This window comes from Harpia harpyja, chromosome 1, assembly GCF_026419915.1.
Source record: "Harpia harpyja isolate bHarHar1 chromosome 1, bHarHar1 primary haplotype, whole genome shotgun sequence".
NCBI classification, from domain to species: Eukaryota; Metazoa; Chordata; class Aves; order Accipitriformes; family Accipitridae; genus Harpia; species Harpia harpyja.
In genome coordinates, this window is record NC_068940.1 from 49,430,478 (window position 1) to 49,446,177 (window position 15,700).

A 15,700-nucleotide genomic window follows, 5' to 3' on the forward strand; every position below is an offset into this window, starting at 1 on the left:
CAATATTGCACACAGAAAGCGGAAAACAAGGGAGGAAAGGCTGAATTGCCCCCCGTGTGCAGAAAATGCTCTCTCTGAAATGCAAAAGATGAGAGCTTCTCCCGCTGCAGAAGCTACTTCAGCCATGACTCCAGGGTGGGCTGTGGAGGACTGTCAGCTGAAACACCCATCCAGGAGAAAACACTCTTGGTTTCACGGGTCACCTGTAATCCCTGGTTGACACCAGCATGTCAAGCCTACCACCAAAGGCCATACAGCCCATACAACCTCTTTTGTAGCAGCCTCCCCTCTTTCCCATGGAATGAAAACACCACCGAGGAAGGGGCTCCCTTGGCTCCAGCAGCTGATGGATGAACTGGCAGCCGCTGCCCAGAGGGTGTGCGGGTGTCCTGGGGAGCAGCCAGCCCCATCTGCCCAAATCGGCACAGCCCTGCCGCCCGGCGTACAGAAGATATCCACAACATGGATGGGGCTGAGGGCAGGGGGGTCACTGGGATTGCATTCACTCTGCCTTCTTTCAGTGCTCTCCACAGAGCCCATGTATTCCCAGTAATGAATTTTTTGCAAAAAAATCTAAACATCATAAACAAACACATGAACCAACTCTAATTCTCTCTCATTTATCACCCTTGTTAGCCAGCTCTTTCCCAGGAGAGCGGATATTTACAAAACACTCCAAGTTTCCCTTCCAACTCATTTTCATCATCCTTTTACCAGGAGTACACATACCAAGGTACCAAAACACTGTAAAGCTTCTTAAACAGCACTGGCAAAACTGGGATTTGTTGTATTACTCCCACCTTTCATCCTGCAGAGGCTGCTGGGGGAATCTTTACGATTGCATGGGACAGCCAAACCAAACAATATGTGCTCTGGACGCAAAATAGGGACCTTCCGTACAAGGCCAGTTCTAAACCACGTGAAGCCTGACTCAATCCTTTCTCCTCCCAGGGCAATTACTCTGACTTCTTCTCATTTTACGCCACTTGTGTCATTTGGACTTAGACTCTGGGCATTCTGGATGAAAACCTTTGATTTACTTTTTCTAGCTTGCCTCTGCAAAACACAGTCAGCATCCATGAGCAACTCTTCCGTGTCCTCACACTTTTTGTCCGCCAGCCTCCCACCCCAAATGCCACTGTGCCTGTGGGTCGCCTGAGACTTATTTTCAGGGGTCCTGCCTGGGGCAGCTTCTGCATTGGTATGACACAGCTGCACGCAGCACCCTGCAAACCCCACGCCACCTTGTTTTCTTTGGGTTTATTTGGTGGAAGGTTGGGGTTGTGTGGTTTGGTTTTTTGGGGTAGTTTGGATTTTTGGTTGGCAGGGGTTTTTTTGCATTTTATTTTCTGCCAATGAAAAGGAACAGAGGAAATGGTGAGAAACAAGTGAAAGAGGAAGAACTGGTGCTCAACCTATGCCTTCTACTATCGCTCGTCCGTAGGTTGTTTCTTCAGGGCTTAGTTCTGACTGCAGCAGAAACAACACACATTTCAGTAGATTTTACCTGTTTTCAAAAAGAAAGGCTAAAAGGAGGGCATCTTGCTCCCCAGGACCTAGCTTGCCTCACAGATACTTGCTTTACAGCCTGTGGTCTCAAAAGAAGGAAACGGGTCACAGCCAAGGTCTACCTTTGGCTGGCAGCTTGCTCTTACCAGGAATGCAGAAGCACTCCCACCCCGGAGTTTGGTTCTGCCTCACCTCCTGGGAAGCAGTTCACATTTTCACTGAAAGAGAGAGAGGAGTGAGAGAAAATAGCGGGTGTATTTTTATTTTATGAAACCCCAGAGGGTTTCTTTTTTCCAGCCAGAATTGGTTGGCTCCTACTTCGTCAAAGAGCAGGCTGGCCACAGTAATGTACATGAGGGATGTGGCTTTTGCTTTTTCCAAAGTCAGTGAAAGACCTGATAGAGGGGATATGAACCAGCACAAGTGCTTGTGGCAATGAAGCTTATTTTGTTAAGATAAAATGACATTAGCATAAACATGTATATTTTTGCTGACGTAAGATGACTCCCAGCAAAATCCTACTGCTGGAGATTAAGCTAAAATCTGCAGCCACAGAGTGTCTAATAATCCAGAGCAGAAAAGTCATGGGGAGCAGAAGAGGCACTCCAAAAGGCAGAAAGAAGAGTACAAGCTCCGTCCAACACAGACCGTTTAAGAGATTGCCAGCAGCAGGACTCCAGTGCTGAAGTCAAGCCATTAGTCTGGCCCCAGCAAAATCAATTGAAGTATTGCCATTTAACTGAACAGGCCAGCTGGCTTAAAACAATCTAGAGACAAGCTGAGAATAATCTCCTGCAAACCTGCTCGCTCCCGGGGCCAGAAGGGGAGCTTGGTAGGCAGTGCCTAAAACCCCTCACCCTATTTCAGCCCTTTTTGCTCACTAGAGGAATGTCCCTGTATCACAAGGACCTGGTGCAGAAAGTCCTCCACCATGTGAGCAGATAAACTTTTTTGACTAAAAAAAAAATATCCAGTCATCCTAAACCCGCTAGCTTGGATACCTGTACCCACTGTCAGCGTTTTGGAGCGGTGCCACAGCTAATGTTAGAGTATCCACTGTTGATGTAGCTTACACCACAAGGCATATTACAGCAGCTTTAGATACTGCCCAGTTTTCAGCTACCTGTGGTAAGCGTACACTTCTGATGCACCCTATTATTTTGCCTCCTGACTTGAAGGAGTCCCCATGTTGCTACCCTCATACTAAGGGTAGAGGAGAACCTCTTGTTGGGCAAGAAACATGCAGCAGGAGAGACAATGCATGCACATCTACCTACACTTCCAGCCCTGGCCCAGGCTCTGCTCTATGGGCCACTGGTGGCAATTAGGGGCTCACAGGACCCCATCACAAGTGACACCTGCTCGCACAGCCATGCTGGTGATCCAGGAGCCGCAAGTGCCCCTTCCACTCTTCCCCACCAGCATCAGGGGTCTGCTCCTGAAACTGCCTGCCAGCAGGGTAGCCCACCTTGCCCAAGCCCCTGGGCAGCCCCCACAGCGGAGCCACACTCGCCCAGGTTGGATGCTCTCCTCCTCCAGCTCCACGCTGAGAGCATTGCGCTCCGTGTGAACGGAGCAATATTTTTTATTCATAATTAGAGCCAAGTCTCACAGAATAATTGCAGAGTGCTAATGGCTCCAGGCAGGTTGGCAAAAAAATTAATTTGGGCTAATTTGTCAGAGACCACGGAAATATGTAATATAACGCACATATCATTCACTCAGCTTGCAGTGTCTCCATTATGTAGACAGTTTGCAAGGCCTCTGAAGCAGGGGCTCTTCCTTCCTTGAGACATGTGATCTCACTAGAGCAACATTACAGAAACAGAGCAAAATAAACTATTGACTGAAAAAGCAGCTATATGTTGATATTTGCCACCTTAAAGGCAATTAAAACCTGAACGTTATACTGCCTTATAAGGGCAAGTAACTCTGTATTTATTTTACTCCCTTTGCCAGTACAAATATGATAGTAATTCTGGGAGAATGGGCATCCAAAAGTCTAAATGAATAAACAAAGTACCTGAAAATCAATAGAGTTGAACAAAACAGTCATTAGCATTAAAGTCTTGTTTGAACACTTGGCAGGGGACTGAGCCAACATTTGCAGGCTCATATAACTGAAGTGATCAATCAAATTACAAATCAAAGAAGCAAATATGAGGTAAACTGCATTTTATGCATCTGCGTGTCTGACTGCATATTAATTTTTTCACCCATAATTCATCTTTACTCAGTCTGACTTGTCACAGAGTTACTGTGGGCAATTTATCAACCACTTGAGCATGAACTCTGAGCACTGCTCTTCTCCTCCCACCTCCCCCAGGCTCCCCACACTGTCTCAGGGTACCAGGCGAGCTAAAAAGGAGTGCACAGTCGGGGTAGAAAAATCGTTTTGTTGGTAGAGTTCCCTTATTCCTGGTGAGAAAAAAATACACCTTGACAGAAAGGGATTTAACTACCACTTGGAAGGGAGAGGGTTTGCTCGAGCCACTCACTCAGAGGGACAGTCTCCAGGCCATGCAAATGAGAGTCCAAATTTTGTTTAAAAAACAAAACCAAAAAAACCCATCTTCAGTTGTTTTCCTTGCAGAAAGCGCAGTCGCTGGAGCTGTCGCTGGAGGTGGAAGGAGTCAACAGCTTGGTCCCACACCTGCTCTGAGAGATGGGAAGAGCTAACCAAAGACTTGACAGCAACCCCATAAGCGGCAGCCTGTCCCCTCTGGTTGATAGGCAAAGCATTTCACCACAGATCTTCTAATTTCTGCACTGGAGCCACCTCAGTTTAAAGAGCCTCTCTCTCCAGACTCGTTAGCCTTGCTCACTGTGCAGCCACGGAGAGGCCATCCTTTTCCTTAAGTGCAGTTCGTTGCCTGCATCCTCTTTCACTCCAAGAGGTACCTTGCACTTCTGCCACCAGCAAAAGTCAGGGTGCAGGGTGTTTTCTACTTCTCTTTATTCCTCCCCACAAGCAAGTTCATACGAAAATCTAACCCTCAGGCTGGCAGCGTGGTGCACGTGCAGCCACCACTCTACAGCTCCTGCTGTCCTCCTGGGTGACCACTGAGGGCTGGGGGAGCCTGCCAGCCTTTGCTGTACTCTCACCTTTACCTTCAGGACTCCTAATTTAAAAGGAAAAAAAAAAAAAAAAAAAAGGCCCCACAGAGTCTTTGCTACTGTTACAAGTGCAGGGGAGGGAAAAAACTTGCAATTACCAGGGCAGAAAGTGCTGGAGACACGGGAATGTTTGTGGGATGAGTAAAGACCTGGCAATTATTAAGGGAGAGCTTGCTCTGATGTACCCTGGGGAAGGGTGGAAAGACCCATGAACTGTTTTACCAGTTCAGACACAGAATTTCTGAAGGAACCCATTTGATGAAGTTTGGGCAACATCCTGGTTGAGTCAAGTTAGTGTGGGCCCTCTCTGCTGCCTGCACTCATCTTCTTTCACCCCTGCCTGGTTGCACACCTGTATATCTCTCTGTTGGCATAGCATGGAGCATAGTAGTCATATGGGGGACACACCTGCTATAAAATAAATGTTACCGCCGTTATTGGAAGGCAAGTGTTTCTCCAGGTCTTAATATTGGCAGAACTAAATCCATCTTGGAGATGAACCACGGCTCATCGAAGCCCATAAAAAGTCTTTGACGGATTTCCAGGGCTGTTGGATGAGGCCTTGTGTAAACCAACTTATGCAAACTTTTAGAAATCAAATATGTCTTCATCCATCCAGATGCAGGGAAAAAGATTTCTAAAAATAGATGCCTAAGTGAATCATTTGCTTTTCAACACTGCCAAACAACCACCATCACTCACACGTTTTAGTATGACCGAGGCTGCATGATGACTGGAAAAAAACCCCACAAACCCACAACCAAAAAAAGCCCCAGACAATCTGTATGTGTTTAGACACCTATGCAGATTTGTAAGTGTCTGAGTAGCAAAGGCCTAGGACATGCAATCAAGTTACTGTGGCGTAGCAAGTAACCATACATCACATGCAGTGGTATCACACAAAAGCAGTGGTAATTAAGTAAGTTTCCAGCCTGTGGCAAAAGGTTATGCACATTACCTTAAACCTCTTGCACTGCAGGCTAATCCCAGTCAAATAGCCCTGCTTTTGCAGTGGGTAACTAGCACCTACACAGGCTGCCAGGCAATGTGGGGATAACTTGTCACACCATGGTAACATGGTGGTATGGATGAACCTCAGCTGAGTACCTGGTTTGGGGTTGTTGTACTGCTTAACAATAAAATCTGGAGAATGTGAGATCTTATTTTCCCTACCCTTCTTCTCTGATCCGGACTGGTACAAGAGAATTTGGCCCTGTGATTCCCACTCTCTGACAACCCTGTTGTTGATGCTCCACACAGCTAATGGGTGTTATGTACCTTTCGTTCAAACAGACGTTTTCTAAAAGTGTCCACACTCAAAATGTTGAAGTTTATTTCCCAGACAATGCACGTGCACTGGAAGCCTCCATACTATTCAGTTCCAGCTTAAAAGACCTTCCACAATCTGTAGCTTTAAAAAAAGTGGAAAACCAACTCACCTTTGGAGGAGCATAGAGATGACAAAGCAGTTGTCCTGGATCCTGTTTACACAGTTTCAAGGAATGGCAGACCACATCGGCATTCATTTCCCTGTCTATGCTGAAGGAAACGGTGCAAAAACAAAGACTATTACGTTCTTCCGGGTGCTTGAAGGTAGAAGCTATTGCCATGGGAAGCTAAATCTCCCCAACGCCAAACAACCACCTCAGCTCACTTCACTGTGGCCTGTAATCGCTACTCAGTACAGTGTTGGGTCCTAATGATTTTCTGCCACGGCATCCTATTCAGCATTTAAAATGGGATCCCAGGATGATGAAAAAGTACTGTGCTTTATATGCAGCACCTGAATCAAATACATTATGACCGTTGTGTTTTTTAATCAATCATAAGTCTGACAAAGATTTAAAGGTTAAAGTTAATGCATATGCAATTTGGCACATATGAATGTTCAATCATTAACTCAAGAAAATAAGCAGAAATCCTTCAAAGATCCTTAACCTTTAATCACCAAGCACAAGTGCTAGGATTGTTTCTTTCTTTTTGGGAGACACCTCTGGGCTAATAAGGAATTAAATTAAAATGTTTGATTATAGCACATCTTAGTCCTGTAAGCACTTTGCAGTCCCTTGGCTAGTTTTAAAAATAAAAATAAAAACCCTAGGGAGGAAGAAGGTCTAGCAAAAGCTCTGTTAATTAAACTAAGAACTTTCAAAGAGGAATCAAATGACCTACATTTTATTTTTTTAATCACTTACATTACTTAGTAGGCTTCCCCAAGAGTGTGTATCAAGGTCGGGTCTGAAAGCACGTAGGGGCTGACAATTAGAAAGCTTGATTAAAGGTAGAAAGGAAAGCAAGAGCCAAGTATTACAGTAGTGTGACTCTGTAGAACCTGTCTCACACAAATGAGCTGCATTTGAAAAGGTAATTACATCAGATGGGCCTGAACTGAGACTCAGATGGAGTATGAAAATGGTTACCAGTGGCAGCCTGTGTTTATTCACTCAGGGATAGCTATGCCAAATGCCAAACCAGAATCACTCGCAAGCACCTCTGCTTTAATAATAATAATAATGTGATTTTAAGAATGAAACCCCTGCACTTCAATCCGACAGCACATCTGTATATGTCAAGAACAAACTAAGCAAAGACCTGAGAGGACCCAGCAATACTTACAGTTCAGCTATGTGTGGTCCGTAAAGTTCAGCAAGTACGTAACAGAAGCCTTGCAGTTTTTCTAGAAAACATAATTTTCTTTAAGTAATCGAGCACGCTGAAACTGGTTTTGTAACAGTCAAAATACAGCAGCAGTTGCTTCATTAAGGTGAATGCTGATTTATCTTAGGGGAAGGTGTGTGAATCTATGACCTCAGTATAGCACCAGAGAATGGGAAAACCTGAATTTCTAACCTTGCCTAAAGCCCTTCTCTGGCTTTAGGCGAGCCACATGATAAAGACTAAAAAGAATAACTAGCATTTGTTAAATGTTCCGGGTATGGCATCATGGAAAAGTTGAAAGGAATCATACATGCCACAGCATCTTCTAAGCGGTTTAAACAAACAGCTCAGCAGGTTTGCAAGAAGAATGAAAACAAATACATAAATCAAAATGCAGAAAGTGATGTAGGACTTGATGCTACTGCTAGAGCTGCCTCAGAGCTTCTGGGAGTTTGTACAAGTTAAGAGATATGTTTTGTGTAGAGCAGGAGTTGTGCAGGAGTAATTGCATTCAAACAAATATTTGACACTTTTCATTTGGCTTCCTTTCACAGTCTGTGGCTGTGTGCCTTTTTGGGGTGCTGGCTCAGGTGGCTTTCTTTAATCTGGGTGAAGCATGCCCTCCATAAGACAGCTCATCAGAGATTTCTTTAAGTACTGTTGTAAAAAAAGTGGTCCCCACACCTGAGCAAAGACACTTGTGGAAGAGATTGGGGGTTTGAATACAGGTAGGGCATGATGGCAGCACTGGTCTGATAGTTCCCACGGAGGAAAATTGACTGTTTCTTGGCCTGAAACAGGCAAAGGCTGGTTAACCATGCACATATCCTGCAAAGGAGGTGTCAGGCCTTGTTTCGGCAGGGGTGGTGGTGTGAAAAGTCATGAAGAGGCAGGTTCATACAAGTGCAGCGATGGCAAACTTGCAGCTCCTGAAATTCCTGAGAGGTGGCGTTTTTTCTTGCACCTCCATTACCCAGTCAGATAACTATCTGTACTTGGGGAAGAAAACATAGAGTATCCTTATCTTTCCCAAAGAAAAGCCTTAGAAACCCCCAAAGCAGCCACTTCCCTCCAACTTTGGGCTGAATATTCAATTTTAACCAGCGTCAGGCTGGACATGCCCAGGGCTGGGGCTCTGCTGCATCCAAGGCGGGTAGTTTTTCTGCAGGGAGGGTAAAAAACCTCGCAGCACTGACTCCATCAGCAGGCATGGGCGTGCTCTCACTCCCGTGAGAGCAGGGGAAGGTGGCTGCTCTCCTGCCAGGACTGCAGACACCCCAGCTGGCAACCTGTGCCCTGAGAAAGGAGGACTGGGACCAGAAAGGCGTAGCAGGGAATGAAAAGATATTTCCCCAACACCCTCCTACTCATATGGTGTTGCAGGCAGTTTCTATAACTACAATAGCTGATTTTTCTTATCCCATGCCAGGTGTTTTATTTCAATCAAGTTATTAGCTTCATTTCTTTGCCTCCTTTGCCACATCACTCCTCTCTATTGGCTCTTTAGAAGCAATCTGCAAGTTAAAAATTGGTCTCCTGGCTAGAATTAGATTTTATTCTTGTTCACCTAAAAGGAAAGACATCGCAGACATCAATAACCCTGCATTTGGTATCATCGCTGATTAAAACACCCTCTGATAAGGCTTGCCCATGGGGCACCTGGCTCCCTATAGTAGCCCGCAGGAGAAGGTGGCTGGCTTCCCCAGCACCTCTTCAGTGCATCACAGGTGATGGTCTCCTTCCCAAACCAGCTGGTTTCCATAATGTTTCTGGCCCCGGAGGAGCCAGCTGGCTGCTGTAACCCATACTGGTGGCTGTGAGGAGGGGAGGGTTTGGCTGGCCATCAGCTCTGGGGAGCTGATGTTGGGGGTCTGCTGGTCACACTGATTTCTAGGTGCTGATTTCCTTATGCATATGGGAAGCTTGACATGTAATTACCCCATGGTGTAACAAATGATAGGTAGTAAAAAGAATAGCAATAACGTAAAATTATCACTAAGCACACAGGGTCCTCTTGGAAAATACAGATGCCATTCAGACTTTGGCTTCCAGCAAAACAGACCCAAGCCACAGGCAGTGTTTACAGGACCTGCCCTCTGAGCCAGCCCGCAGTCATGTGTTCACAAACCGCCGGTTCTGCTAACACACACAAAGAGAGGATATTGCAGAGGGAAAGCTCTGTTAGGAAGAAGCTGTGTAAGTCAGAAAGGAGGGGAAGACAGAGAGAAGATGATGAATAACTTTGAGTATTCAGGGGCAAGAGAAGAGCTTAAACCAAACTAAATGTGGAAAATTCAGAGAAAAATTAGAGTATGCTTCCTTTTGCCCTGCTTTAGGTAAAAGACATCCCCTAAACTGCTCTGTTCTTCCATGATAAAAATCCAGAGGGTTTTCCTCTATATCTTTGTAGTCCTAGAAACACAAATTCTGGCTGAATCCCAGAGGATAAATATTTGCAAGAAAGATGGTATTAATCACATTGCCATTTCCACTTGAGCTCTAAGGTGTTTACACAGCAGTGGCCAACACAGAAGCAGAGCATGACTCAGAGGCAACACCAGAGGCAGACGGTCTCAAAGCACATTTCAGGTATCAGACACCTCTGTTTCATCAGGCAGACAGCCAGTATCCAGGTAAACATACATTCTTGCTAACAACATCTCTCACACTGTAAATACTGTCCATTCCCCAGACCTGGCGTTTCTCTCTGCTCAAGAGCCTCCTTCACTCATGGTGTTACTGTTCTTATTTTCATAGGTTTATTGGCTATGTCACTTGAATCACACATGTGGCAAATGCTTCCATATAAATAAGGATGCAGTTGTGTTTTCTATACAGTCTATGGGATTGACAGGTACTGAATTTTCCTCTTTTAGTCTAAACATTTTTGTTCTTGAACATCGTATAACTTCACTGAAGTCTTGATCCAACCCCAACTTGATTGTAATTGAAATTATAGGAGGCCCTTTTAAAAAAAACCACGAGTTCTGATTCTCTTTTTGGCCCTAGGAAAATCCCCACTGGCATTAATTTGTTGCTGTTATTCTTGCAATCAATTGTAGGCATGTGTATAATAATGAAATTGTTCCTTCAGGTGAAGTGGCACGGCCTGCTTTAGTAGGTTGCCCCTTGTGAGCATCCAAAGCTTTTCTGTTGTTTCAAAGTAGCAAGAGGACGCTGTTGACTCCAGCTGGGCTCCTTTCCAGGGAAAGGATAAATTGGGTTACACTGTAGCTCCTGCACAATCCATAGGATTTTTCATTCCTCTTAAATTCAGGGTCAGTTTTTTTCTGTTGGGCATATCCATGCATCTCATAGAAGGTAACTGGATTATACAGATTTAACTAAAGGGATAATAGGATTTTATGTGTGTAAAGAATGGCAGCTGAAAAGAAATATCTTGACATGTCAGCAGAACAAGGTCCACTGAGTGAATCATGAACATAGAGCTAGCATGTCACATTTTAAAGAAGAAAATTGTATTTTAATAGCAGGATCAGTGCTTCTAATTGTAACTTCATGGTTATGTGCCTGTAATTTAAAACACTGAGGATATGACTTATGGAATAGAAATCAGATAAGCGTCTTTCTAACAATGAATGAATCCCAGCAATTACCTCCCTGCCCCATCCTGCATTGGGAAATCCTCTCTTGGAAAGGAGGGAATTAATATTCTACGTGCATCTTCTGTGAAACTAGGGTCTACAGAGCAAGATGGTTTCTCAGAGATACAATTCGTGAAGTCCTATATAAACGACTTTTTAAGAAGAATCCTAAGCCATCTTTTTACATTCATAATGTTAAAAAGGTATCATGAATGTGAGATCTAGTTACTTAAATAGTTATAGGATTGGTCTGTGAGGCACAAAGCTATTCTGGCATTCAAACTGTTCTCTATTTAAGGATGTGCATTCGGTCAGCTAAGCTCCTTTGGGCAAGTAAAATAAAGGGCAGAAAAAGGAGAGTCTACATATATTCATATGGAATAGCTACCGCTTTTGAAATTTGTATCATGAGTTACATTTCAATAGTTTTTCTGTGCAGACCAAATGCTCGCATCTTACACCTCTCAACCTCAGCTTATTTTTGAGATTTTACAATAGTGGCTTCCTATACCTGCTGAAAACATTTTCCTCTTCACAGTTGCTATAAAACCCCACATCAACAAGAAAGAAGAGTGTCTGGACATACAGTGAATCTATTCTTAATCTGCTAACAAAGAGACAAAGTGGAGAAAAAGGGAGGGAAGGGGTCTGCATGCATTGGTGCTCACATGCATGTGGGCTTAATACAACCCCATTCAGTCTAACTTTGGGACAAAATCCTAGCTCTGAAGCCAAATAAGCCACAACACTGACTTCCCTGCAGATAGCACCTTGCTATCTTTCAGCTACTTTCATTTGAGATGCTGCACGAGAAGTGGATAAAGCTTTTTCAGACTCCATATGTGAATTTCTAATTAACAGAGAAATACAGCAGTACCAACATAACATATGGCATATTATTTGGTACTTACCAGGTATGTAGTTGCACAGTCTCTCCATGGCTGCCTTGACTGTACTGTTGTGCCACTGTGCAAGCTGTTCAATTACAGACACCACAAGCACACATCCTTCAAACAAACAAACAAAAAGAGCGAATGCAGTTATCTGCGAATGTGATGAAGCACTCTGCACCATAGAAGTATTTCAGGCATCGTTGGGCATTTTATTTCTTAAGATACTCCACGGCAGATGAGTGTTCAAGGGGAAAAAATACCTGTGAATCGCTGTCTTTATTCAAAACCTGTAGGTTATCACAGAGAGGATGTTGATGCCAGAGGAGCGCACAGAACAGCCTGGCTTTTACAGCACTGGATGTTGCTCCTGAAAAAACGATTTTCCATCCTTTCAAGGATTAAAATCAAGGAACTGGGGGGACAGCCACTATTACAACTGCCTGCTTGGCCACCTGCTCTCTTGTTATTTCTCACAAGAAAAAAGGCACAGGTCTGTACTTCATAGGACTTCTATACCTCTCCACAGAAGCCACACAGAGAGCTATCAAAACTATTTCCTATGACCTATGAAGCTGGTTATTTCTCATTGCTAATCTGGGTGCAAGCAGGGCTAAAGCCTAGTTGCTCCTTTGACTAGCTGTGGCTGAGACCCAAGAACTTGCACACTGTAGTGAAGCATTTCTTGAGATGTACAGCACTTTTTCTGATATTTTTGGGCTGAAGTAGGTTCAATGTGATCCCCACATAGCAATCATTCAAAATCCACGTGATGACTGTAAGTGGTTCATTTCAAGTCAACTTTAAATTGCCATAGGCCAGCATTGTACTCTCTCTTTCTGCAGTGGCTTCACCATTTTATAAAGAAACCACATTTGGTGATGTGAAGTCTGACCAATATAGTCAGACCTGGCAGCCAGAGTGAGGTCCCTGCCTGGACTCAGAGCCTGTGTAACAGAGGTGGGTATCCCAGGCAGCCAGGAGACAAGGAGCCAGGATGCCAGGTTCCAGCAGCCTGAAGAAAGATTTCTCTTTGAAACCCCTGTAGCTGAACCCTGTTTCCTCCCCTCTGCAAGAAATCTCAGCTCTCAGGACTTGCTCTGACAGTCTAGAAATGGAGGTGAGCTGCAGCATTTGGGTGTAACTGCAGATGCATCTTTTTCCAAAGCTCAAAAGAATTAATATTCAGGTTTTCAGACTGGCAAAACTCTTCAAAGTGAGCTTTTAAATTCCTTCCAAGTACCCCTACCTATGTGCTATTAAATCAAAGTGCTTGTTTTCAATGTAAATACCTTTGATGCTCCTATGGATCAAGTAGCAAGTCAAAGAGGAGGTAATACAATTGGAACTTGGTGTAGGACCAGTATCATTGAGTCTTCTATTACTTCTTCTACTCCAAATACAGTAATCCAGTGGAAATTATACTGAACTTGCCACCTCTTTTGCAGGGATAAAAGCCCACTTCTCCATACTTATTAAATAAAACGCTCACTCAAAGTCCTCAGTGGAATGATTTATAAAGCATGCTAAGAGCCATTACCTCCTGTCAGCCTAAAAGAATAGGAGAACAAATGGAGACAGATACAACCAAGAAAAAACCCTGAAGCAAGTAATTCCTTCTTCCCTCTCCCCACCCCCAAAAATAGCCACAGGCTAGCCCAAAGAATTAACAGTTAATTAAAATACAATAGCTCATAAAAAAAAAAAAAGTAGAATAATAAAGACCCAGATTAAAACCTGGGCTATCCAAGCTCGAGGGTGAAGTGTTCTTGGGATTTGGGCTTGAAGAAGAGCCCAGGGCCATCTGGTCCCTGTTTAACCACTAGCAGGTTCTTTAGCACAACCTAATCCTGTGCCATACCCCAGGCAATGCTTGTGCTTGTGCTAGGGACCAGTCCCCAGAGCACATTTGGGTGAGGACACCCAGTCAAGGTAAGGGGGGATTTGAGGGGTGCAAAAGACTTCCAGCTGTTTGGGTGCAAGCCATGCCCTGCACTGGCCCCAGAGACTGAAAACAGACCCTGGCTTATTTGCAAGGGTAGTGTGGGCATAGCCACACTAGACTGAATCCATCGCTTAGCACTGAGATGACGGCGCACATGCTCGAAACACGCTGGAAACACACCTAAAAGGCATTGCATAACTTGGTTCTTACAAGGCCATATTATTAATACACATGAACAACCTACAGACAACCAAAACTACCCTTCCCCTGCCTTCCATGCCTGTTTTATTCATGAGGATGGAGGTTCAGAAAAATTAAATGACCAAAATGATGCCTTAACCACAAACCCACATATTCTTTCTGTGCCTTCCTTTCTTCTCTTACCAAGGTCAGGCCTTCACCTAACAATCTTGCTGTCTAGAAGTCAGAAAGACAAAAAGGAGTCCAAGCAGAAAGACGGGAAGGAGCTAGTCCTTTGTTATTTTCTAAAGGAGGCAGCTTTTGTTGTTTTACCTCTCATTCTTTTGCACTAGGAGCTTGAGGAAGCTACGATGAGGATGTGCCAGCACGTAGCAGACACAGGTCCAAGAGTCTATGGGGGGTGAAGAAGAGGAGAGAAGGGAACTTGGGAGACACTGAGATTAGCAATGTTAGCAGAGGAAAATGCTTCAGTGGGCAGAGGAGCTGGGAGAGTAGATAGTCCCCAAAACACAGGCTGAAACAGAACTGAGCACAGGGGCAAGTGGGCAACAGTGATGGAGCAGTCACCGATGCGGCTTGAGGAGTAGGACGGCCTGACCAGACCGCGAAATTGCAAGTCTGGATGCAAAGCGAGGGAAAAGCCCCTGTTGTAAGCACAGGCATGAGCTCAGACACAGCGGGGCAGGTGAAAACCGGAGGAATCTGGGATGTCGTGTCCCTGAGGCTCAGTAACCCGTCACGCCAGGAAGCTGACAGTATCACCGACTGCAGCAGAGAGAAATATCACTTGTTTTGCCTGTGCTGTGTAACCCAGCGCTCCTGCAACTTCAGCCAGGGCCTGCCAGTGCACTTTGCAGAAAGGACAGTCTGTCTCCTGCCTCTGGCACCTCCTCATCCTCTGTGAGACCAGAAGGTGCCGTGCACTGCTGCAGTGAAGCTTGCAAACTGCTGCTGGTGTGAGTGGGACACTGCCCGCCTCCCCCCGCTGCCCGCACCGCAGCTTGTGCTTCCTGTGCCGTGGTGGGTCTGCTCCAGCCGCGAGCAGAAATCAACCTCCGCAATGTCTCTGCTTTCAGTTACAGTGTCCTCGGGTGCCAAAATGTTGGCTCCAGCACTGCAAGGAGAGGTTTTATTTCAGTGTAAACGCTGGCCTGATAAAAGCATTGATGCAACAAGTCAACCCTCTTGCATCGGGATTGACCAGCTCATGATGTGGCCCCACGCCCTCCCCCGCAGATGAGGAGCGAGCTTGCCTCTGGCTGCAGCACTCAGCCCTGCTGCACCTCAGTGCACTGCTTTTACACTGAAATAGAGTTATTCACCCCAAGCGCAGGCTCAGCAGCCTGCCTAGTAATTCGTCTCAGGGTGGGGGTGCAAAGAGGCTCCTCTCTCTTTGACTTAGACATTGCCCCCATGACTCATTTTCGTTATCACCGCGAGACCTTCTCTCCTCCAGTAGAGCCGGTGCAGAGAAAGGGCCTTACGGACAAACAGCCCGAGTGCAAAATAACCCTGGTGTTTCCATTTCCTCTATTATACAAGAAGACAGTCTCCACTGAAGTTGTGAGTTTCTCATATTTGTCAAAATACCACAAAGCGGGGAGAGGGGGGAAATAGCTATTTTTGGTTCAGCTCTGCTGAATAGAAACAGAATTCTTAATCACAAACACAATAATGCAGGTAACCCTACACATGGAGTGGGCTCCCAGAAATTAAATGGAAATTTTTCATGTTGATTAAGTCAGTTTGACACTTTTGTGTCTATCGAACCAGGC

The 15,700-nt window shown here is 45.0% G+C and overlaps 1 protein-coding gene across 3 annotated transcripts in view; it reads right to left on the minus strand.

Moving 5' to 3' along the window:
* Positions 1-15,700, minus strand: part of AOAH (acyloxyacyl hydrolase) — a 94,124-nt gene that overhangs the window by 56,005 nt on the left and 22,419 nt on the right. For 2 of the 3 annotated variants that reach the window (XM_052792899.1, XM_052792882.1), the window contains exons 3-5: positions 11,801-11,896; positions 7,243-7,303; positions 6,066-6,165 (exon numbers count right to left, since the gene is read on the minus strand). In XM_052792899.1, the coding sequence (XP_052648859.1) occupies positions 6,066-6,165; positions 7,243-7,303; positions 11,801-11,896 (257 nt within the window). Of the gene's footprint in view, positions 1-6,065; positions 6,166-7,242; positions 7,304-11,800; positions 11,897-15,700 lie in introns of those variants that run through there. The other variant, XM_052792891.1, reaches the window with a different exon arrangement.